We start from the raw sequence: 26,168 nt of genomic DNA, 5'->3' as shown, positions 1-26,168 counted from the left end.
TCATAATTTTAAAGAATGTGCTTAAGTCTTCAGTCACATTTCCATTCTTCCGTGATAGTTTCAAGCTGCAAGTCACATACCATATATAACCATTCCATCCGCATTGCAGGGTGAAGACTTAACAGCACACCGAGATTACAGTCACTCCACGGAGTGCAGCGGCTCAAAGAGAATTCCCACCATCACCTTCTCAGAGCAACCAGGGACAGATAATAAATGCAGTCTTCCTCGTGTGGTCCACATGCCAGGAGCAATTGTTAAAAAATAACGCTTGCCACTATACCACAGGATGTATCTTCATTTTTTTCTGCATTTGTAAACCTGTTATTATTTATGACTTTCCAGAGTGTAGGTGCGTTCATGGCAAATGCAATGAAGGACTCAATGGGGATGGGACTTGTGAATGTGACCTTGGATGGAGAGGAGTCAACTGCAATATTCGTAAGTTTGAATTCGTTACATTGTCCACTAGAGGAACTGTCATTTGTACTTGTATCAGGGGTAATGATACAACTGTTCAGCACACTTTAATGAGGAGTCAAGGGTAAAGGATTCATCGCAGCAGCCCAACTGCAAGCTTCACCTCTTGATAAGACAACTCAAGGCCCCTTAGACCAAGGTCAGGCACAAGTTGCAAGAAAGAATCATTTAATGAAACAAGAGGGAAAAAAATTATGCAAGATTTGGAAAATGCCCCCTTTACTTTGAAATGGGCTACAAAAGAAATTTGCTGTTTTTTTTAATAATGAACACCTTTGTGCAATGGCAAGGCCAGCATTTGTTGCCCATCCCTGATTGCCCTTGAACTGAGTGGCTTGCTTGGCCATTTCAGAGGGCAGTTAAGAGTCAATTACATTGCTCTGGGTCTGGAGTCACATGTAGGCCAGACGAGATAAGGATGGCCGATTTTCTTCCCTAAAGGACATTAGTAAACCAGATGGGGTTACAAAAGATTGTTACAAAGGTTTAAAGGCAAAGGGAGCTGGGAGTGGATAAAAAGAAACAGCTGAAAGAAATATGTGATGAGTTAGAAGCGGAGAATCAGAAAGGCGATATGCAGAAACTTTTTCCAATTGGTTCGATTACATGTAAGTTTCAACCTTGCCTGGATTGTATCCAGTCAGCCTCTGGCAAGACTGAAATTGAAGTATAGAAAATTTCTGCATCACGGGGCGAATATTGCGAATACCTTTGCAAGGATGACGGTGAGTCGGAATTTAAAGGCCAAGTTGAACATGAGCCTCCTGCACATCAAGCTGAGGTACAGCGAGCCATTCATCAGATGGCCAGCCAAAAGGCCACTGACCCGGATGAAATACTGGCAGAATTACTTAAGGTGGGAGGAGAATCGGTAGCTGGCAGGATGTATAGAATATGGACGGCACTGTGGGAGACTGGCAACTGGCCGCAAGTCTAGACTGATTCTACCTTTATCTCTCTTCCAAAGAAGGGTGACTTGAAACAGTGCACAAATTATAGAGAAATTGCTTTGATGTCCAAAATCTTGATCAGGATCATCCTGGAAAGGATCCAGAAAAAGACAGCGTGGGATTGCTGGATTTCGAGATGGAAGAGGAACCATTAATCAAATCACTAATCTTGGAATACTAGTGCACAAAGTCCAAGAACATTAACAACCAATATACATGGTGCTTCATTGATTTTCAGAAGGCATACAATTCGCTCTCCCATGAGAAACTCTGGTTGACATGGGATACCCACCACATTTAATTGACTTGCTAGCCAAGCTTTATTGTAAGAAACAAGCCAGGGTCAGAGTTGCTGGCACCATCTCAGAATGGTTCAGAGCCAAAAAAAAGTGTTAGCCAGGGGCGTGTCCTCTCTCCATATTTATTCAACACCCTGGCTGAAATGGTAATGAGAGTTTGATGGATACAAAGACAGGATACCGGTTGGCAGGCAGCAAGTTTTGAATCTTCAAAATGCTGATGACATTATTCTGCTCACTAACTCAGTGGAGGAGCTACAGGAGTTGTTATTGGTGAATTGTCTTGATCAAGTTAACCAGAAATACAGTCTCCTGATCAACGTCGATACGACAAAGGTAATGGGAATGGGTGGAAAGACCTGTAAGGTTCTGAGTAACGGAGTTCAGTTTGAACAGGTTGACACCTTCTGCTGTCTTGGGTCACTCATCATGGAAGATGCAGAGCCTACCAAAACAATTCAGGCTAGATTTAACAAGGGTCGTGGCATTGTGAAACAACATCTCAAGTACAACAAAAACTCATCTTCTGAAAGCTCTTGTGTGGCCAGTGACAATAATTGGCTATGAAAGCCGGACCATCAAAAAGAGTGACGAGGCTCAAATAAGAGCATTTGAAGTGAAAGGACTCGGGCGGATATTACATGTGTCATGGATGACCAAGCAGACAAATGAGTGGGTGCCCGAGAAAGCTGGTGGAGAGGAACTTGTTTGAGGCAGTGATATCAAGGAAGCTCACATAACCTCACATAAGGTTAGCATGCAGGCCCAGCAGATAATTTGGAAAGCTAATTGAATGTCTTTTATTGTGAGGGGAACTGATTACAAAAGTAGGGAGATTATGCTTCAGTTGTACAGTTGGTGAGACCGCATCTGGAGTATTGTGTATAGTACGGGGTCTCCTTATTTAAAGAAAGATGTAAATGTGTTAGAAGCAGTTCAGAGAAGGTTTACTAGACTAATACCAGGAATGGGTGGCTTGTCTTATGAGGAAAGGTTGGACAGGTTAGGCTTGTATCCACTGGAGTTTAGAAGAGTAAGAGGTAACTTAATTGAAACCTTTAAGAACCTGAGGGGTCTTGACAGAGTGGATGTGGAGCGGATGTTTCCTCTTGTGGGAGAATCTAGAACTCGGGGTTACTGTTTAAAAATAATGGTTAACCATTTAAGACAGAGATGAGAAGAAATTTTTTTCTCTCAGAGGGTTGTGAGTCTTTGGAACTCTCTTTCTCAAAAGGCGGTGGAAGTTAAGTCTTTGTATATTTTTAAGGCTGAGATGGATAGACTCTTGATTAACAAGGGGGTGAAAGATTATCGGGGATAGGCAGGAATGTGGAGTTGAGGTTACATTCAGATCAGCCGTGATCTTATTGAATATCGGAGCAGGCTTGAGAGATCGAGTTTCCTACTCCTGCTTCTAATTTGTATGTTCATTATGTTTTGGACACATGGTGTGAACAAAAGGGGCGTGTTTGGAAAAAGAGGTAATGCAAGGCAAAACACCTGGAAAACATGCACAAGGAAGACCCAAAATGGTGTGGATGGATAATATCAGAATGTGGACCAGCCTCCCTATGGGACAGACAGTGAGGGCAGTGGAGAATAGAAATCAGTGCAGAAAGATTGTCCATGGCACGGCTGACCCTCGGAATGAATGAAGGACAAGACAAGACATCAGAAGAAAATGTATTTCCCTGATTTCTTAGTTTTTCTCTCAAAATGTTAACCTATACACACCATTAGCATAGCAATATTTCCTGAAGCACTTAATCAGAGGTCAGATGTGAGCAATTTGAGGGAAGTTAAAGTAGAAGTTGAAAACACAATTGACAATATAAACATTAAGGTCAAGATGTCTCAAGGTGGTTGGGCTTAGAGAGAGAGTTCTAGAATTTGAGGGATGAGGTAGTTAAAGGCTGGGACTGACCAGGTGGACGGTCATGGTAATAAACCAGTAAATGTTATTATCCAACATGATTTGGGAGTCCTTGTACATGGATCACTGTAAGTTAGCATGCAGGTACAGCAAGCAATTTGGAATGCAATTGTTAGCTTCTATTATGTGAAAGGGTTGGAGTATTAGAGTAAGGAAGTCTTGCTGCAATTATACAGGATTTTGGTGAGTCCATACCTGGAGTACTATGTACAATTTTTGTCTCCTTGCCTAACGAAGGATATACTTGCCTTGGAGGGGTGGAACAAGGATTAACTACATTGCTTCCTGGGATGATAGGGGTATCATATGAGGAAAGATGGAGTAGAAGGAGTCTATTTACTACGGAGTTTAGAAGAAGCAGAGGTGACCTCATTGAAATATATAAAATTCTTAGAGGGCTTGATAGGAGAGATGTTGAGAGATTGTTTCCCCTGACTGGAGAGTCTAGTAGTGCGGGTCATAGTCTCAGGATAAAGAGTTGGCATTTAGGAATGTCCCTCATAAATTAGCTAAAATTGGAGTTCATGGAATCGAAGACAAATTATTTATCAGGTTAGGAAATTGGATGAGCGGCAGGAGACAAAGAGTACAGCAAGTGGGAAGGTACTCGAATTGCCAAGATGTGACCCGTGGTGCCTTACAAGGACCTGTGTTGGGGCCTCAACTGTAATTAGCGACTAAGATGATGGGATAGAAAGCCATATAACCAATTTGCCAAGGACACAAAGATATGCAGCTTTGCAAGCAGTTTAGATGGAAGCATAAAATTAATAATAATAGATTAAGTGACTGGGAAAAACTGTGACACATACATTTCAATGCAGGCAAATGTGAGGTCAAACAGTTTGGACCTAAAAGGGATAGAACAAAGCACATTCTAAATGGTGAAAAGTGAGAAACAGTGGAGGTCCAAAGTTACTTAAAGGTTGGCATGAGGATGTACTTTTTGAAGATCTGATTTCTGATTTTTTTCCACTGGCTGAATTTTAAACTGGAATTCTGTACAGACAATTTTTTTCTAAAGAAAGAGCCCAGACAGGCTGAGCTGCTGGAAAACACAATTTCACATTTCACCATGTTATAACGAAGACAGATGATCAGCCCCCAGGGAGTGTGAAAGATCCCATCTCCTGACTACTCACAACACACTGAGACTTTGCAAATGTTTCTGAGGTGAAACATCAAGAGTCAGTCACCTGTTTTCCCACTTAACTGGGAGTTGGAGAGGCAGTGGACTGAGCGAGGAAGGAACCTGGAGCGGGAGAGTATAAATCAGGACCGAGGCTTGAGGCCTACACCACTTACCTAGGGAGTCAGAGAGGTGACGGAACCAGTCAGCTACTTGGAACCGACCCACGCTGAGTTCGAAAAGAGAGTGAGAAAAAAACTAATAGTGACATCACAGAAAAGCCGTAGGTTCGTTGGCTGGTAAGAAACTGCTGTTAGGGACTGTCTTTAAATTGCTGTAAATTAGAAAAGGACACTATTTTTTTAAAAAAGTAGCTATACTTGGAATTAAGGGAAAGTCAGGGCCAGTATAATAAAGTAATGTAAATAAACCAAAGTAAAATAAAGTTAAGACATGGCAGGGCAGCTCAGCCGAGTGGAATGTGTGTCCTGTAATATGTGGGAAGTCATGGACGCTACCGGAGTCTTGGACAACCACATGTGCAGAAAGTGCTGCTAGTTGCAGAACTTTGAGCTCGGGGTTTCAGAGCTAGAACAGCAGCTGGAGTCACTGTGGCATGTCTGCAAGGCTGAGAGCTACGTGGATAGCACATTTAGAGAGGCGGTCACACCACAACTTAGGAACCTGGAGGCAGAAAGGGAATGGGTGACTGCCAGACAGTCCAAGAGAATTAGGCAGGTGGTGCAAGATCCCACAACACAATTTTGAAGACGAGCAGGGAAATTGACCCCAGGAGGCCTGGGCAATATTTATCCCCTCCAGCTCAGATTTGGAAATGGATTATCTGGTCATTATCAAGTTGCCGTGTGTGTGTGGGGCTTGTGCAGGTTGACCACTGAGTTTCTGTTCCAGCGCTACATTCCCTCAAAAAAGTAGCTGGTTGGCTGTAAAGTGCTTTGAGGTGCTCTGAAATCAGGAAAAAACACGACACAAATTCAAGTTCTTTCTTTTTATAAACCCCATGCTCAACTACCCAAGAAAACCAACAAAGACCCAAATATGGTGGGATTTCTCTCCCTCTATTTGCTTGTATTTATATAGCACTTTAATCACATGCTCAGAACATCCAAATGCACCTCCTGAAAAAAATGCATTGCGTTTTCACATGTAGCAAGTGCTGTTGTAGAAGCAACGGGCAGTCAATTTGTCTACAGCAAGGCCCAACAAAAAAAACAAGCCTGTTTTACGTCAGTGACAAGGAATGTTGGTCAGTCCATGTCTTTCGTCTTCCAGCACTGCCATAGGGCGGAATTCTCCCGTCCCTTCACTCCGGCCGGATCTTTCCGGTCCGCCTGACATGAACGGAGATTTCAAAGATTCACCGGCCCTGCCATGGTGGGGGGGAGGCTGGTTGCTGGAAAATTCCACCCTCAGAGTCTTTGCAGGCTGGTCTGTTTAATGCCTTGACCGAAAGATGGATGGCACTTTTGACAATACAGCTGTCCTTCAGCACTATACTGTAGAATCAGCCGAGGTTGTGTGTGTAAATCCGCACTTCTTCAACCCAGAACCAGTTGGCTCAGAAGTAATAATACTGATATTGATGTTTGATAGTATTAAGATTTTCCTGTTATTTGCTGTATTAGGATTTCTAAGACTTTTTATGGTGTGAATTGGAAAGGTCGAAATGCTAACATCTGTCGCATGCCTCTGATTTTTATTTGCAGAAATCACTGACAGCCAGTGCAATAACACTTGTCATTCAAGTGCCAAGTACGTGCCCTTTCTCCAGTTTTTTCTGGTAACAGACAACTTTCGAAATTAATGAAATTCCCGGTTCACTAATTTACTTACTGTTGACACTCTGGCCTTTAATCCTCTTGCACAGCTGCATCGCTGAAACACCTGGCAGCCCACGCTGTAAATGTACAGCTGGCTTCAAAGGCAATGGCACGTTCTGTGAAGGTAAGGTTGATAACCGAGCTCTTACTTCCAGAATCTCTTTGGATTTTTCCCTGCACACCAACTATTTCGCTTATTATATTTCGTAGATTTTTCTGTTTGAAGTGCTACATTTGGATGTGAAACTCACTGTCATGAGAAGTGGTTGGGGGGCATAGAGCATACGCTTTTAGTGGGATAAGCACACAATGGCGAAGGGAATAGATGGATACAGTATGCTGACAGAATAAGATTAAGAGGGGTGGGAGGAGGTGAATAAACACTGGTTGGGCCGAATAGCCTCTTTCTCTGCTGTATATTCTCAATGTATCGTATTAGCATTTCTATTCCATCAAGTCTGTTAATTCACTCAAACTCCTAAAAAGAGAAACAGGTTCCAACCTCCAACCTGAGTAGCAATTAATCTCTGAATTAATTCACCGGTATTTGCTTAATAGCAACTAGGGGTTGCTATTAAAGGGACCGTTGCTTACATTAGTGCAGAGAACAATGTGCTAGATGGCACCATGTTCTTGCCTGTACAAAACAACACATCCCCTGACTTAATTATGAATCACAAGTGGTTCACTTGTAAACACTTGCATCTCGCACACACTCACTCTCCTAATTTTGCACTTCAAATTGTTCCACTTTACAGATTACAGATCTTAAATAAAAATGAATTTGGTCATTTCCTTCACTGAAGCTTTAAATTTGCAGGCACTTTCTAATCTGTAAAGTTTCTGTAGTACACAGCAAATGCACTCTGACTGACCCGTCATTCACTTAATGACCCTTAACAGCAGAATATTATGCTATGCTTTGTCTAGCTGCCATTTCCATTTTTACAAAACAGCACATCACCTGACTTACTGTGAGCAATGTCATCCACTGGTATAATTAACTAGTATTCTTAACTATTATGGAATAGCACTCTAAGAATAAACTCCACTAAACGCCTGGCTCTATCAAACAATTCCTTTATCAATTGCTGGAGCTCGGAGTGGGTTTTTAGTTATGAAATTGACTTGAGCCTCGCACTTTCAAACAGATGCTAATGGTGTTGAGGGTATTTTACTAACGTCGCTTTTAGCATGCAATTACAATTCTGATATTTGCTGGTATTGTTTATCACAGCTGTGAATGCATGTGAGATGGATAATGGAGGCTGCTCACCAAATGCGGACTGCAAAATAACACTCCCCGGGCAAAGAGATTGCGCCTGTCGAACGGGATACACTGGCGATGGACTTGTATGCCTTGGTAACAGCAATATATATTTTCTTTTAAATAGCTGCCCATCGAATATGTTTCATAATTCAAATATGGTCAAACATGATCCAAACATGGACAAATGAGCTGAATTTAAGGGATGAGGCGAGATTGATTGCCTCTTGACATCAAGGCCAGCATTTGACCAAGTGAGGCATCAGGAACCCTAGCAAAATTTAAGTCAATGGAAATGAGAAGGAAAGCTCTCCACCGGGTGGAATCATACTGAGTACAAAGGAAGATGGTTGCAGTTGTTGGAGGCCAATCATCTCAGCCCCAGGGAATTGTAGCAGAAGTTCCTCAGGATAGTGTTCTAGGTCCAACTATCTTCAGCTGTTTCATCAATGGCCTCCCCTTCTTCATAAAGTCAGGATGTTCATTGGTGATTGCACAGTGTTCAGGACCATTTGTGACTCCTCAGACAATGAGGTAGTCTGTGCTTGCATGCAGTAAGACCTGGACAATATCCAGGCTTGGACTAATAAATGGAAGTGACATTAGCATCACTCAAGTGCCAGGCAATAACCATTTCCAACAAGAAATAATTTAACTATATTCCTTTGACTTTCAATGACATTACCATGGCTGAATACAACATCTTGGGGGTTACCATTGACCAGAAACTGAACTGGATCAGCCATATAAACACTGTGGTATGAAGAGCAGGTCAGAGGCTAGGAATCCTGCAGTGAGTAACTCGCCTCCTGACTCCCCAGAGCCTGTCAACCATCTACTAGGCACAAGTCAGGAGCGTTATGGGATACTCTCCACTTGCCTGGATGGGTGCAGCTCCAATGGCACTCAAGAAGCTCCACGCCATCCAGGACAAAGCAGCTACGCTTGATCAACACTCTATCCACCACCTCAGACATTCACTCCCTCCACCACCGATACACAGTAGCAGCAGTGTGTACCATCTACAAGATGCACTGCAGGAACTCACCAAGCCTCCTTCAACATCATCTTCCAAACCTGCAACCTCTAGCACCCAGAAGGACAAGGGTAGCAGAAGCATGGGAACACCTGCACCTGCAAATTCCTCTCCAAGTCACACACCATCTAGACTTGGAACCATATCGCTGTTCCTTCGCTGTCACTGGGTTAATTTCCTGGAACTCCTTCCCAAACAGCACTGTGAGTGTACCTACACCACATGGCCTGCAGTGTTTAAGAAGGTGATTCACCCTCACCTTCTGAAGGGCAATTGGGGATGTGAAATAAATGCTAGTCTTGCCAGTAATATTCACATTCCATGAACAATTTTAAAAAAAATGCTTTTTTCTGTCTGTGTAAATAATAGTTATGAAGTTTTCGGAATAAAAAATTAAAGATAATAAACTCATACTAACAAAGTCAGTTTATAAAAGGCTTCATTTAATTCTTTGTGTTTTTTAAGAAATCAACCCTTGCCTAGAGAATAATGGAGGATGTCACACAAATGCTGAATGCACACAAACTGGGCCAAACCAGGTCAGTAAGATGGAGTCCCCAGGCTCCAATTCATGCTCATTTCATCTGTCTCATAGCCCATAACTGGCGTGTGGTTCAACATGTGTCGTTCAGACCCCTGGCAACGTGTCCACTGTCATTTTGCTAGACTCTGGTTGTGTATGTCCATCCCCATTGCTGTTACCTTACCCACAAGCAAACGATCAGCAGGGATGAAGAGAGAGCCAACCAGAGCAGAAATTATGGCGGAATATTTTCTTTCCTACTCATGACCCTAGGAATACTGACCCCTCCCCCATGATCCTGCTACCCCCATTGACATCAACATATCACCAGGGATGAAACCCTCGCAGCAAGTTTGTGTCCCACTGCATTTTCATTTTCATACCTCGTGAGGTGCACTGTGCATATAAATAAATGCTAAAATCCCAAGTATTGGAAGCTTGTTTATATTCTTTAAAAATCAATGATTAGGAAATGAACTGGGCCAACATGGTTTTCTAAATTTGTTCAGGTAGATAACAAAGAGCAATAGCTTATGTATCCGTGGATTGTGCCTGAGAATAATAATAAGCAGAACTGAATGGTGCATTCTCCTGTCTTTGCTCTATTCCTTGATCTAGAATACATTAGCTTTTGGCCTTAGCTTTACAAGTTTTCATTGGTGATTTTAGGCAGCATGCAACTGTTTGCTTGGCTATCAAGGTGATGGAAAGACCTGCGAACCAATTAATCCCTGTCGCGTGGTGAGTACACTGCTGGTTATTTAATACAGCCTCATTTGACGTAACTTATTAACTACCTGGATGCTGAGTTAGAACGAGTGAATTATTTCCTTTTACTTCATCGCAGGACAATGGGGGCTGCAGTGAATTTGCTAAGTGCAATCACACCGGACCAAACGAAAGAGTGTGTAGCTGTTTGCCGAGTTACATTGGCGATGGGCTTACCTGTAAAGGTACCATATACAAGGTGTGTTCAGTGATGCCTTTGTTATTTAGTCATTGCTTCGGTTAGAGTCACGTTTCGACTGTGATCCGTTCAGCGCTCTCCGCAGATTAGTCACTCAGGAATTTTCCTTCACCCTTTCGTTCCAGGAGATGACGATGAACTCAGCCACTACCCGTTTCTTCTATCACCTTCAGGTAAGAAAAGAAATCACCAACCTTTTCTGTCTGGCCTTTCATGGCAATAACTGGAGCCCAGCTACATGTCATGGTGCATTAATATATTGACTAGTGAAATTCTAGCCGTCAACAGAATCGTGATTCAAACCGTTTTGGAAATGTTTGGAAATGTTACAATGCAGCAAGCACAAAGTACCACCGCAAGCCAAATCACATCTCTGATCCGCGAACAAACTCTGATAAGTCATAGAAATAAGGATAAACTCGCCAGCCCTGTAACCTCAGCAAGCTGCTACACTCAAAGGGAACATGGGTCGGCCATTAATCTGCAGCATTGGCATACCAAGCCCCATACACCCTTTGAGTTTGGGATTGTGAGAACATAGAACCACTGGGTTTACCCTGTTGTGCTCTTCAAAACAAAATGGATGTCACAGCGTACTTAAGGGTGTACACCCAGCAGGAAAAAACAGTAATAACTGAGAAATAAGAATACTGATCTGAACTGGTCTTGTATACCTTAACATGGAACACCAGCAAAAACTGGGAAAAACTGGGAAAAAACTGTTTTTTCCTTCTGGGCCTGTGGATACAGGAGTGTTTAAGGTGGTGGGTGGAGTGCTGATCAAGCAGTCTGCTATGTCCTCAATGTTGTCAATCTTCCTGAGTATTGTTGGAGCTGCGTGCACTCCAGCACTGATCAACTTTGGGTTATGGTGTATAAGAAACATGGCCAAGATTCAGACCTTGGGGCTACATGAACCCTTAGTGATTCAGTCCATGAGACACAGCCAACTCAGTTCTCTTTTCCCATCTGTCTCTCACTCAATGGTTCGTTCTGTTTGAATTTTATTAGCCAGCAGGTTTGGGCAGGGGTTGTTCATTAGCGCTTTTGCCTCATTGGTGCGTAAAATAGAACACAAATGGTCTGGTGGTATCTGCGAGTTGGGGTATACGCAAATTAATGGGAATGTTGATTTAAGCTTTGTACATGTGGCCAATTCTCCAGTTAGGCATTCCTGCTGAGGAGAGGCCTAAGCAGACAGGACGGAGCAGGAAACCATGGACTGGCTGCAAACCTGACTTATTTCTTCCTCAACCGACATCACTAAAACAGATAACCTGGCCATCGTCACATCACGGTTTGCGGGAAGCTTACCGCGTGCAAACTGGTGGCCACGTTCCCTGCGCCACAACAGAGGCTAAACTTCGAAAAATCGTACTTCATTTGCTGTGAAGTTTTTGAGATGTCCGGCGGACACAAGAGGCACTATACAAATGCAAGCCTTTCTTTCTTCAAGAATCAGGAATGGGCAACCAGTACTCCTCGAGAATCACACTAGAATGGCCAACTGGGGAAAGGAAGGCCGGGGATTTTCAGGCCCCGCTGTGACGGGACCACACGTGGGGGATGTGGCGTTGGAAAATCCCAGCCCAAGTCTTTAAGTGTGGCCTCCAAAGCCCAATGGTATATATAAATACAGCCCTTTGACAGACAAAAAAAAAACCTTGGGCACTCCTGTTGATATGGTCACCTGACCACTTAATACACGAAGACGAGAGTCTTCGGCAGAGTTATTCTTCTTCTACTTTTTATATACCTTGAGTTGAAACACGAAATGGATCCTCCAATTGGAAATTAGTTCATCCGCCACTCCCACACTGTTGTCATGACCATGAAGGAACTCTTTCAAACTGGGATGATTTATTTTCTCTTTCCGTACAGCTTAATCATGTCACCGAATTCGGTGGTTCGGGCCCTTTCACTGTGTTCGTTCCGAGCAATGAGGCTTTTAAGAACGAAGTTCAGGTGAGTGTGAACACGCCTCCAAGGCCACACCATTTTCCAACGACGGCTGTTTGAGTCACTTTACATGAGCCTTCAATCTCCTCGTTCCCTTCCAACGTTTAGATATCAAACTGGACGGAAAAAGGACAAATGGCCCAGGTTCTCCGTTATCACATCGTGGCGTGTAATCAAGTGCTGTACAATCAGCTAATCTCCACGAAAACCCTCACCACCGTTCAAGGAGAAACCATACAGTTTTCCTACGTAAAGGTGAGAGCCCGGGTTGCAGTAATACTTGGGGGGATGAACGGCATCACCTGTCCCTCCATGTTACTTGATATTTGAAGTCCTAAGCTGATAAGGGAAAAAAAGCAACAAAATTATAGAGTCCCGAGAGTGGGAGTTCCTCCAGCTGAGGGGTGGAGGTCCTGCCTTATGCCAATCTACACTTAATAGAGCGTAAAATGGCAGCGGACCTCTTGGAGTCAGTGGGGAGAAGGCCGAGCCCCTGACATCCTGAAAATTCAGCCCATTGTTCTTCGTTTCTGCAGCAAACCTAAGAATGTGTGAAACACAAAGTTAAAGCCATTTCTTTTTTACAGGGAATCACTCTGACACTTTGGTTCTTTGAATATTACCTGCAAGCTCAGCTCATCTGCGCAATGCGTTAACTTAAGGGAAATAAGTGACACGTTTAATTTGAAAGGTTGCACCACCACAGAATTAATAGACAAAGGAGCGCTAAACAAACAAGCGGAGAGCCTGGTTTCGGACTGCCAGTCAAGACATTACTAAACTCAAAATTATTGTCAAGCTACAACAGCTGCGGTTCCTTTAGTAGGGCAAGAGGTTGACCACAGTAGCCCCTTCTGATCGCATCGCAACTCCCAGGTTCATGAGCATCTATATAAAGGATGGACAACCACGTTATTTTCTGTAATTGATTGCCCTGTGACATACTATACAGCTCTGTGGAGACTCTCTAAGGGTAAATATCATTGGGGCCTATTGAAACCAGTGGGGATGCTAGCTAATGGCAACATCCAGTGGTGTCTGGATGGGAAGAGGGGGATTTCAAGAAAAGCCAATTTCCACTTCTAGTGGAATTTGGGAGCACACAAAAATAGGGCTGGCGATTCACCGGAACTGTATCTCATTCCAAATTCCAGCCAGCCTGCCACCAGATGGGCCAGTTCCCCTAATGTGCTGGCCGTCATTTACCCCTCGATTAACTGCCCCAAAACAGATTGACTGGTCATTCAGCCCGATGCTGCTTGTGGCGAAACTGCTCACAAAACAACAGTGCCAGCACTTGAAAATTAACCCATCATCTGTGAAGCACTTTACGATGTTCTCAGAAAGTGAGAGTGCTAGTTATATATGAGTACTTTCTTTCACTACAGGCATTATCATGAGTTAGTCACTGTCTTGAAGAAGCCACAAAGGAATTTAATACACATTAGCATTTATATTGGAACAGCAGCAAGCATTTAACTGTACATATAAACACATTGATTATGTATACTGTACACATCATAGCACGCATGTGATTTGTACAGTGTTTAGAAGTAGCTCTGTGCTTCTCTGTTATGCACCAGTTATGCCTTTAATTGATGTAATATCATGGAGGACACACATCCAATTTCCTAATACGTCCTCCCTGAGAGAGAAATTTCCCATGAATTCTGGTTCCACCACACTTTGATTTTAAAATTCACAACCTGGATCCATGGCCTCACCCCACTCCCTACCTCTGTAACCTCCAGCAGCCTTACAACCCTCCGAGAACTCTGCACTTCTCCAATTCTGGTCCCTTGTAGAATCCCTGCTTCCGCATCCCGTCAGTGGAGGACATGCCATCAGCTATCTAGACCCTAAGCTGTGTAACTATCTCCCTAGACCTCTCTGCCTCTCCACCTCTTTCTCCACTTTTAAGGCTCTGCTTAAAGCCTCCCTCTTTGACTGAGCTTCTGGTCATCTTTCTATTGTCTCCTTCTTTGGCTCGGTGTCAGGTTTATTCGATTACCCTCCTGAGAAATGCCTGGAACCTGCGAGCATACAAATTAGGAGCAGGAGGAAGCCACTCAGCCCCTCGAGCTTGCACTGCCATTCAATAAGATCATGGCTGATCTGAACGTAACCTCAACCCCACATTCCTACCACCCCCGATAACCTTTCGCCCCCTTGTTTATCAAGAATCTATCAACCTCTACCTTAAAAATATTCAAAGACTCTACTTTCACTGCCTTTTGGGGAAGAGATTCCAAAGATTTGCAACCCCCTGAGAGAAAAAAAATTCCTCATCTCTGTCTTAAATGGGCGACCCCTTATTTTTAAACAGTGACCCCTAGTTCTCGATTCTCCCACAAAAGGAAACATCCTCCCCACATCCACCCTGTCAAGACCCCTCAGGGTCTTATATGTTTCAATCAAGTCACCTCTTACTCTTCTAAACTCCAGCAGTTACGAGCCTAGCCTGCCCAACCTTTCCTCATAAGACAACCCGCCCATTCCAGGTATTAGTCTGGTAAACCTTCTCTGAACTGCTTCCAACGCATTTACATCCTTCCTTAAATAAGGAGGCCAATAGTATACACAGTACTCCAGATGTGGTCTCACCAGTGTCCTGTGCTACTGAAGCATAACCTCCCTACTTTTATATTCAACTCCCATCGTAATATGAGATGTTTAGTCTGTCAAGGGCGCCACATAAATACAAGGTGTGTTGTTGCTATGGGGAAGATTTCTGCCTTCACTACCTGGTGAGGCATTGACCAGCGTGAATTGCCCACCCCTTAACTGGAATTAAAACCAGGCGAGCATTAAAAACTATGACAGGCATTCAATCCCTCCCACTAAATAGCAAATGATGCTCTGAAGCTGAAAGTTTGCCGACTTAGTTATTAATGATAGCTGTTGATGTAAGTAATTTTTGAAACGCATTTGGTGTTATTTTTCATAATGTGACAGCATTTTAATATAGGTTCCATGCCTTTTCATTGACAGAATGTCTTGTATCTAAACAAAGAAGCCAGGATAATAAACAGCGACATTATCAATGCCAATGGCGTGGTCCATTTCATAGACAAGCTACTCTCGCCTCAAAAGATGCAGATTATTCCGAAGGATGTAGTGGGCTACCAATACGTAAGACTTGCGATGTTCAGAATTAATTGAAAGCTAAAATTCATGTTAATTCTAGAGACTGGTTGTGAAATGAATATTATCTCACAAACACAGAAGGAAGAAATGATGGCGATCATTTTGCTTTACAAATAAATAGTAAGATTATTCGAGAGAATTAATCTAAACCGTGATTTTTGGTTTTATGCCCATGCCAATTTCTAGAAAGCTTTTGTGGGATTTGAATAATCGTGGCAGGCTTGGTATGAAATGTTTCATAGTCGTTTTATGCACTGAGTTTCTGGGAATAGACTTTTGAGCCTTTCAGCAGCTTCTTATTAATGAGGAAAACGGATGCTCATTTTTACAATTCTTTGATGGGATGTGGGTGTTAAGGCCAGGTGAAGGATATTGAAAGGGGTAGAGGAAGTGAGAGACCGTGGAGTGCGTGTCCACAGGTCCCTGAAGGTGGCAGGACAGGTGGATAAGGTGGTAAAGAAAGCATACGGAATGCTTTCCTTTATTGGATGAGGTATAGAATACAAAAGCAGGGATGTAGTGATGGAGCTGTTTAAAACGCTGGTTAGTCCGCAGCTGGGATTTTATGTACCAGTTATAATCCCCACATTACAGGAAGGACATAATTGTTCTGGAGAGAATGCAGAGGAGACTTACAAGAATGTCGCCAGGGCTGGAAAATTGCAGCCAAGAGGAAAGATTGGATAGGCTGGGGTTGTTTTTCTTAGAACTGAGGAGGCTGAGGGGTGACCTGATTGAGGTGTAGAAGATTATCAGGGGCCCAGATAGAGTAGAGAGTGATGCCCTGTTTCTCCTAGTGGAGAGGTAAATACCAGGAGGCACAGATTTAAAGTGATTGGTGGAAGGATTAGAGGGGACATGACAAAACATTTCTTCACCCAGAGGGTGGTAGGTGTTTGGAATTCGCTGCCTGGTTTGGTGGTAGAGGCAGAAACCCTCAACTCATTTAAAAAAGCACCTGGATCTGCACCTAAAGTGCTGTAACCTGAAAAGCTATGGACCAAGTGCTGGAAGGCGGGATTAGGATGGGCAGCTTGTTTTTCAATTTTTTTCAGCCGGTGCAGACACAATCGGCAAAATGGCCTCTTTCTGTGCCGTAACTTTTCTATGGTTTCATGGTTCTATTTGTTGCCCTTTAACTGAGCAACTTACCAGGCCATTTCAGAGGGCAGTTTGAGTCAACCACACTTCTGTGGGTCTAGAGTCACATGTAGGCCAGACCAGGTAAGGACAGCAGATTTCCTTCCCTAAAGGACATTAGTGAACCAGATGGGCTTTTACAACAACTGATGATAGTTTCATGGCCGCTATCACTGAGACTAGCTTTAAATTCCAGACTTATTAATTGAATTTAAATTCCACCAGCTGCCGTGGTGAGATTTGGACCTATGTCCCCAAAGTATTATTAAGTCAAAATGCTGGGGGTGCTGTGTAAGGGGACATGAGAGTCCTTTTGGAGTCTCACTTAGGTTCGGATCCATACTCCGGAATGAGTGACAATGCCAAGTAATATGTTGAAACAACAATTTTATTGAAAATTGAACAATGATAATTAATAATAATGATATGACGATTATAATTGATAATATAAAAATAAAAAGTAAAAAGGATGAAAGATAACTTTATATATATCAGAAGGAAGGAAGAAAGGCAGATTTTTTAAATGTATAAATCATTGAACCCACATTGGTCTGTTCCACAACAGCTCCCCAAAATGGATAACCCCAACTTAGCCTGTTCCATGACAGGGCGCTAAATTGGTAAAGGTGCCCCTTGGTACATTCGTTACCAAGTTTCTGAGTAACCTTACGGGGGGTGGACTCTTCGGCCAGTCACTCCTGTGTCCCTTCCCCCCGTAGTTTTCAGTGATTGACTATCCCACTCCGGCTGCAGCCCCGAATCCTGGAAGCAGTGTCTCTTCAGGCCAAATTCCCAGCTCTATTCCAGCCTTCCGAGGCTTAGTTCAAATTTTCTCAAAATAATGACTCTGGAAAAACATGAATCCTTATCACTTCTCCTCACAGGGACCATAAGGGTTTTCAGACTTCACATCCCAAGTCATTTATGTATCTTTTGAAAGTGACTTCCCATCTACCATCAGTCAGGTTGTGGCCCAGCATTGAAACTCCATCTCCTGATGAACACCCCATGTAAGGTCACTCATTGTCTTGGCATGTAGTTCAAGGGTCAGCGGGGTCAGATACAGTAAGAAAGGACTTCTGATAAAGAAGAAGAAACTTTTATTTCAGTAGTCTAGCGGGAAAACAGAGATGTAGACCAAGCAACAGCTGTGGATACCAATATGGAAAATGGGAAAACACATAACTGCTGATTATTATTGACTAATTAATCAAAGCACAATCACAGCTAGGTTTAGATCAATGTCTACAAAGTAAGATTCATCACAGATTGACTTAAAAATCAAAAGTGAAGCGAAAATAAAATTAGAAAAATTAGTGATTGCGGCTGTGGGCCTACAGCTGGAAACCTGGAATAAACACAGAAAGCACTGGAAACACTCAGCAGGTCTGGCAACATCTGTAGAGAGAGAAACAGTGTTAACGGGCAGAATTTTGCCCTCGGATGGCGCGCGGGACCCACCGGCTCGGCGGCGGGCAGACAGCCAACCCCCTTCGCCAAAACGGGGCCCGCCAATTAAGGCCTACCCAGTGGCCTGCCGAACAGGAAGTGCTATGCCGGGGGGGGGGTGGGGGGGGGGAGGGATTCCCCATCTGTCAAAGTACACACTGCTCCCTGAGGCAAAGTCCTGTCTCAGGGAGAATAGTGAAAGTGGATAAAACTTTAAAAATACAAGCATTAAAAAATTATTAACATGTCCCCCTCATGTGACAATGTCACACGAGATGGGACTTGTTAATAAAGAACACAAACCCCTTTATAACTTTTGGATAAAACGGACATGAAACCTCATCCCGCCGGTGGATGAAGTTACATGAATAATCTGCAGCCCTCTGGGACTCCTGGCCTGCCCGCCAGCCTTAAGCTTGGACGGGCAGGTCTGTGAGTACTTTAACTAGCCTGGTCCATGGCCTCAGTTGGCCATTAACAGGTCGGCAGGTGAACAGCTGATTTCGCTGTCTGCCCGCCTTCAAAAATTTAAAGGGACCGGGATGACGTCGGGGGTTCCTCCTGACATCATCCCGCGTCAATTTCCCCTCGCCGAGCAGGCCCCGCCCCCAAATCGCCAAGGGGCAAATCCTGGCCAACATCCTGAGTCAGATATGACTCTTCTTCGGCACTCTTCCCCAGAGCATTACCTTGGGTCTCTGGGTTACTAGTCCAATGACATTACAACTATGCCATCATTGTATTAGCTATAATAGCTGGCACTAGAACTTTAGCCTACATGCCATTGTGTGACATTGTGTGAACAAAAGAGTGCTTGATGCACTTGTACGACAACCTCAGTTTTAACTCATTTAATAGAAATAAATGAACAGCCCTGTTAAAATAACACCCAGTGTAAATGTGCTAAACTGAATTTACTCTAACATTGAAGCTGTCATACATAAACATTTCAAACTGTGACAAATCATAATTCATTTCCTTTGAATTTTTCATCCTGGTCATATGGGCATTGTTGGCAGGGCCAATGTTTGTTGCCCTTCCCTAATTTCCCTTGAGAAGGTAATGGCAAGCCCCCTCCTCGGACTGCTGCAGTCCGTGTGGTGCAGGTACACCCACCCACCCACATGAAGTTAGGCAGGGAGTTCCAGCATTTTAACCCAGTGACCATGAGGGGATGGCGATGTGTGTGCAAATCAGGATGTGGACGAGTCCTTGCACATGTTCCCACACTTCCACTGCCCTTGTCCTTCAAGGTGTTGGAGGTTGTGGGTTTGGATAGATTGACTTTTTTAAAATACCAGCCAGCATTAAACAAAAATAACTGTTTGTGATTTTCATATTTTACAACAGTAATTTCTAAACTAACGTGTAATTGTAGAAAATCAAACCATTACAACACAAGGAAGACAATCCTTTCTGTGCCTGTACTCAATAAGGGCAGTGATGTTGAAATTTATCCCAAGTTTAGCAGAGACTGAAACACACACGCACACACACACACACACACACACACACATATGTTCACACATACACAGACGTGGACACACACATGCACAGGCACACACACACACATACAGAAACACACACACACAGAAACACACACACACACTCACACACACACACTCACACATGCACACACACATATACATAGGCAATGAAACACACAAACACACACACAATAACACACACGGATGCACGCATATGCATACACATATACACAGACACACACACAGACACAGAAACACATACACACTTGCGCACACACACACGGAAGAATTTTTAGCTCATCAGGCGGGCGTGCACCCGACCGACTGAGCGTAAAATGATGTTGGGCAAGTTTCCCGCTGTCACCGCACACTCATGCGATATTTCAGTTGGCAGGTGCACTTCAGAGTTGGCAGTCTGCCCTCTGACAATTAAAAGGCCTATTAAGGCCACTGAAAAGGTAATCGAAAGAAATTTTTCTCTGCCCGTCCGATCTTACGGTCAGCTTCCCAACCGCTCCTGCCCACCCCTACCGAGCCCGCCCAACGAGGGAGAAATCTTCCCCACAAGCACAGGTACGCGCATACACGGACACATGCGCACACACACACACACACATACACAGACACACACATACACGGACACATGCGCACACACATACACACACATATACACAGACACACGCATACCCAGACACATGTGCACACACACACACACACACATACACAGACACACGCATACAGACACATGTGCATACACATACACACACATATACACAGACACACACATACACAGACACATGCGCGCACACACACATATACACAGACACACGCATACCCAGACACATGTGCACACACACACGCACACACACATACACAGACACACGCATACAGACACATGTGCACACACACACACAAATACACACACATACACAGACACACGCATACACGGACACATGCGCGCGCACACACACACATATACACAGACACGCATATACGGACACATGCGCACACTCACACACACACATACACAGACACGCGCATACACAGACACATGCACACACACACACACACACACATATACACAGACACATGCATACGCATACATTCGCACACACATATGCACACACACACATACACGCACATGTACACAGACACAGAAACACACATATGCAGACACACACATACATACACTATAAAGGTACTTTTACATAGACAAGACCCACTCGTTGGATGTATCATTAAGATTTGGGCCCATGCTCTGACAGTGTGGACACACTGGCATATCAGCACACTGCCCAGTGCTTCAGATGCTGGATTATGTCAGTGGCATAGCTGACAACACTTTAAGGTTCTGTTATTTGGGTTATCAGCTTTACTATTCAAATTACTTATCAAATCTTTTCTTCTCTTTAGCTGAATTTCACAACAGTGGCAGCACAGAATGGATACTCCCTCTTTAGCAACCTATTAGAGGTAAGCAAGATCTCTTCAACATGGCTGTAAATATACTGTTCGCTGTGGAGGTGTTTGAGATGTGTGACAAAGTAGAATCATACAGCCCAGAAGGAGGCCATTCAGCCCATCATGCCTATGCTAACTCTTTGAAAGTACAATCAACCCTATACTTTTCCCGCAGCTGTGCAAATATTTTCCCTCAAATATTTATCCAATCCCTTTTGAAAATCCCCTTGTGAATTTGCTGCCATCATCTTTTTCAGGCAGTACATTCCAGATTGTGTCAACTCGCTTTGAGCACATTGCAAGAATGCCTTAAACTGCTAGCATACCAATTCAAGGTGTGGCATGGGTTTGATTCCAACATGCTATGGCATTCGTGATGCACATTCTGATTGTCCCTCATACTGAAGATCTCTGGATCGCTCAGGTTCTCCAGTGACTTCTGAGCTCAATGCCTCTTACACTAATCTCAGTGCACTCTGAATGGAAAATACTTCTCCTCCATACATTCTCTTGCCTTTATCTAAACCTGCTATTAGTCATTACCAAATATTGTCGCTGTGTGCTAGACGGTTACCTCCATTCACATTCTAATCCGATTGTCTATTGCTTAGGAGGTACATCAGGTGAATGGGACTGTTCAATAAGGGTGTAGTTGATACAGACGATTTAGATTTGGCCAGGATTTTCCAGCCCCACTGTGGCGGGAATTGCCGTGGGAAATTCGGCGGCCCAGCCAAAGGTCCATCGCGTTTCACCGGGAACGGGCGATCCGGCGGTGGGCGGGGCTGGAAAACCAGAAAAGGGCTGGACTTAAGCACCACAGCTGTTGTCTTGAGGTGGGTAGATGGTCATTTAGTGTAACAATACAATATAGATCGGGAAAATGTGGATTCAATGGTAAGTTAGTAAGACAAGGGGAAAGAAAATGAATGATCGTGTGTTTTATTTATTAGTTTTGCCATGAGTATGTAAAGACTGGCTTTTCAAAGAAAAAAAAATGAGAATAGTGATATAAACACTTTCTACTTGACCTTATTAAAACTAACGATACATCGGACAAGCAGAAACTAATAATAGTGGAAGCCAATGGGAAAATATGATTCATTAGCAACGCATCATAACTTTGTTATTGAAAACCTGACTCTGGGAAAATGTTGTTCTCCTGGTTACGGTGAGTTTAAAGGATTTGTCCATTGGAAGGAAAATTGGAAGTCACACTTCAAGGTCAGGCAAGTAGAAAGGGTTTTTGTGGCTGTGGGTTTTATTAAATACTTGGGCGTCAGCAGGAAGGAGTAGCTGTGCATTAATGGCAGCAATATATGGAGGAGAATGTCCTAAACACATATGTGGAGGTTACACGTTATAGAAGAGAAATTATCTAGGGTCAGGGCGGTCAAAAACTGTAAGGTTTTATCATTCTATTGTGACTAGACATGACTGAAATTTCTAAGATCCAGCACACACACAGTGGGCCGAATGGTACCTTTTGTGCTGAACGTTTCAATTATTCTATGGTTTATTGTGAAACTAATAGTTAAGGCATCCAATTCTGTACCTGAGGCACTTGGCTCAGCGATAGATGTTCCATTGATTGGAGAACTCCAGCCCAATAAAGTCAATAGAATGAATTGTAGGTGGGTTCTGTAACACTCACCAGTGATGCAATTACCCCAATGATGTGTTTAGTGAGCAAAGGACAGTGTTTTAATTCTAATTCCCAGATCTGTGTAATTAAATAGAATTTACAGCACAGAACCAGGCCATTTGGCCCAAGTTCTCTTTGCTGGTGTTTCTGCTCCACACAAGTCTTCTCCTGCCCTCCTTCATCTCACCCTATCTGCATATCCTTCTATTCCTTTGTCACTAAAGCAGTTAACTAACTTTCCTTAAATGCATCTAAGTTATTCACCTCAGCTACTCCTTGCAAGTTCCACAATCCAATCACTCTCTGGGTAAAGAAATTCCTCATGAATCAAAGTTGTTGTAGTTTTAAAACATTTGTGATCATGGGTTGTGCGGCTGTCTGGTGATGACTTGTGATATTGTAATGGTCTTACGCCACCTTGCAAAGCCTGGCTATAATTAATCAGTGAAGTTTGTTCTGTTTATTTCTTTCTTTCCAGGAAACAAATGTACTGAATATGATTAATGACCCAATTCACAAACCAGTGACCCTCTTCTTGCCAAAGGACAGTGTCATGAAATCCTTACCCAAAGCTCGAAAGGATTTCCTGTATAACAAGGACAACAGAAAAGTTCTGATCGAGTACCTTAAATTTCATATCATCAGAGATGCCAAGGTAATCTCTTCAGCTCAAGGCAGAATTCAAGCATTGAGAGATTTGCTGGACATTAAATACATACATTTATTCAGCAAAGGATGCTGTTGTAGATCTAACTGCATTTTTGCAAATCCTGTGTTGTTTTGATTAAATAATTAAAGCCAGTGATGTTGGGTGTGCTTGTAAATTACATACTATACTTCAACACAGTTCTACCTTACAGTTATCCTCTTGAGAGATTAGCGTCCCAGCGTGGAATACATTTGTGTGAAATTTTTTTCCCAACTACTAAATGAAGTCATCATGTTGAATCTATTCTGTTAAAATAGTTATTAAAATAGCAGAGGAAATGGAATTTCATAATCACAACAACTTGAATTTATACAGTGTCTTCAACATGGAAAAATGTCCAAAAGTATTTCAAGGGTGGCAATGGTTTCATCTTTCATACCAGAGTTTAGAGGGTTAAGTTGTGAAGACAGCTTGCGAAAACTTGGATTGGATTCCTTTTAGTATAAAAGATTGAGGGTTGCTCTGATTGAGGTGTTTAAAATAATAAAAGAATTCGACAGGGTAGATAGAGAGTAATTAATTCTTCTGGTGAGAGAATTAAGAACGATGGGTCACAATCTTAAAATTAGATCTCGGGCATTTAGATATGAAATCACGGAGCACGTTTTCACACAAAGGGAAATAGAAAGCTGGAACTCTCTCCCCAATAAAGCTGTGGATGCTGGGGAACAACTGGAGCTTTCCCTTGAAGATTGAGAGTGATAGGTTTTTGTTTGGTAAGAATATCAAGGGAAAAGGAGCAAAATCATATAAATGGAGTTGAAATACAGATCAGCTATGATTAAATTAGATAGATAGATGGACGGATGAATGGACGGGTGGACAGTTTGTTATATAGATGATGGACAGATGATGGATAGATGGACAGACAGACAGATAATTGGTTTATTGAAAAATCATCATGGCAGCAGATGCTGAATTGTGATGACAATACAAGTAATCATAATTCATGGCATGGTTGTAGGCAATCATTAAAATAAAAATAAAGTCTAAAATAATAAAAGGATTGCACATTTATGATCATTTCAGCTTACAAATAATTACAATATATTGCAAAATACAGGTCTTCTTAATTTACAAAAGATGAATGAAATGTCTACTGCATTCTGCTTTTTGTATTAAAGTCCATAGATCAGTCAGGTTGAGTTTGTAAATTCTCAATCCTTTGGGTACTATTTAAGAGTTTTATAAAGTGAGGAATTGGGCTGTCTCATAGCTTATTCATTCTATATCTTACTTGTGGAATAATGTCTCTTCTCCTTAATTCCATCGCACATTTACTTCCCTGTGGTGTGGCAAGAGATGGTGGAATGTGGTTGGGATTCAAAAGCTTTATAAGGAACTGATGGCAGAGCAGGCCAGAGGGGCTAAATGGCCTCCTCCTGTTCCAGAATTTTCTTTGGGCTGCTCAGAGGTGTCAAGATGAACATCATTAGGATGTAAAGTGAAGTCATCCGATCTGAAACTGGGATCCTAAATCTTAACAAAGGGAAATACGAAGGTAAGAGGTGTGAGTTGGCTAAGATAGATTGGGGAACTTCATTAAAAGTGGATAGACAATGGCTAATATTTAAGGAACTAATCTATGCATTGCAAAAGTTAAACATTCCTTCATGGAGCAAAAACACAACAGGAAAAGCGGCCCAACCATGGCTAACAAAATAAATTAAGGATAGCATCAGATCCAAAAAGGGGTCCTATAAAATTGCTAGAAAAAGTAGCAAGCCTGAGGATTGGGAGCAGTTTAGAATTCAGCAAAGGAGGACCAAGAGATTGATTAAGAGGGGAAAAATAGAGGGTAGACTTGCAAGGAACATAAAAATGGACTGTAAAAGCTTCTATGAGTAATTAAAAAAAGAAAGATTAGTGAAGACAAATGTAGGTCCCTTACAGTCTGAAATGATAGAATTTATAATAGAGAACAAGGAAATAGCAGAGCAATTAAACAACTACTTTAGTTCTGTCTTCATGGAGGAAGACACAAATAACTTCACAGAAATACTACAGAACCAAGGGTCTAGCGAGAAAAAGGAATTGAAGGAAATTAGTATGACTAAAACAATAGTTCTGGAGAAGTTAATGGGATGGAAAGCTGATAAATCCCCAGGGCCCGATAATCTACATCCCAGGGTACTAAAGGAAGAGACCATGGAAATAGTGGATGTGTTGGTTGTCATCTTCCAAAATTCTGCAGGCTCTGGAACAGTCCTGGCCAATTAGAGAGTGGCAAGTAACCCCACTATTTAAAAAAGGAGGGAGGGAGAAAACAGGGAATTACAGACTGGTTAGCTTAACAGTAGTAGGGAAAATGCTAGAGTCTATTTTCTGGATGTGATAACAGGATAAGTAGAAAATATCAGCAGGATTAGACAAAGTCACCATGGATTTATGAAAGGGAAATCATGTTTGACAAACCTACTGGAGTTTTTTGAGGATGAAACTAGCAGAATAGATAAGGGAGAACCAGTGGATGTGATGTATTTGTATTTTCAGAAAGCTTTTGTTAAAGTCCCACATAAGAGGTTAGTGTGTAAAATTAAAGCACATGGGATTGGGGGTAATATATTGGCATGGATTGAGAATTGGTTAGCAAACAGGAAACAGAGAGTAAGAATAAATTGGTCATTTTCAGAGTGGCAGGCTGTGACTACTGGGTTACCGCAGGGATCAGTGCTTAGGCCCCAGCTATTTACAATATATATCAATGATTTGGATGAGGGAACCAAATGTAATCTTTCCAAGTTTG

General features: G+C 42.7%; 1 protein-coding gene across 4 annotated transcripts in view; it reads left to right on the top strand.

Moving 5' to 3' along the window:
- Positions 1 to 26,168, top strand: part of stab2 (stabilin 2) — a 178,070-nt gene that overhangs the window by 104,418 nt on the left and 47,484 nt on the right. For all 4 annotated transcript variants that reach the window (XM_041215939.1, XM_041215940.1, XM_041215938.1 and 1 more), the window contains 13 exons: positions 346 to 441; positions 6,519 to 6,564; positions 6,680 to 6,756; positions 7,870 to 7,995; positions 9,401 to 9,474; positions 10,128 to 10,199; positions 10,306 to 10,425; positions 10,551 to 10,598; positions 12,307 to 12,390; positions 12,493 to 12,639; positions 15,376 to 15,516; positions 21,021 to 21,080; positions 23,192 to 23,368. In XM_041215939.1, coding sequence (XP_041071873.1) covers positions 346 to 441; positions 6,519 to 6,564; positions 6,680 to 6,756; positions 7,870 to 7,995; positions 9,401 to 9,474; positions 10,128 to 10,199; positions 10,306 to 10,425; positions 10,551 to 10,598; positions 12,307 to 12,390; positions 12,493 to 12,639; positions 15,376 to 15,516; positions 21,021 to 21,080; positions 23,192 to 23,368 — 1,268 coding nt within the window. The remainder of the gene's footprint in view (positions 1 to 345; positions 442 to 6,518; positions 6,565 to 6,679; positions 6,757 to 7,869; positions 7,996 to 9,400; positions 9,475 to 10,127; positions 10,200 to 10,305; positions 10,426 to 10,550; positions 10,599 to 12,306; positions 12,391 to 12,492; positions 12,640 to 15,375; positions 15,517 to 21,020; positions 21,081 to 23,191; positions 23,369 to 26,168) is intronic.

Source organism: Carcharodon carcharias, chromosome 21 (genome assembly GCF_017639515.1).
Source record: "Carcharodon carcharias isolate sCarCar2 chromosome 21, sCarCar2.pri, whole genome shotgun sequence".
NCBI lineage: Eukaryota > Metazoa > Chordata > Chondrichthyes > Lamniformes > Lamnidae > Carcharodon > Carcharodon carcharias.
This window is presented reverse-complemented; position numbering and strand designations above follow the sequence as displayed.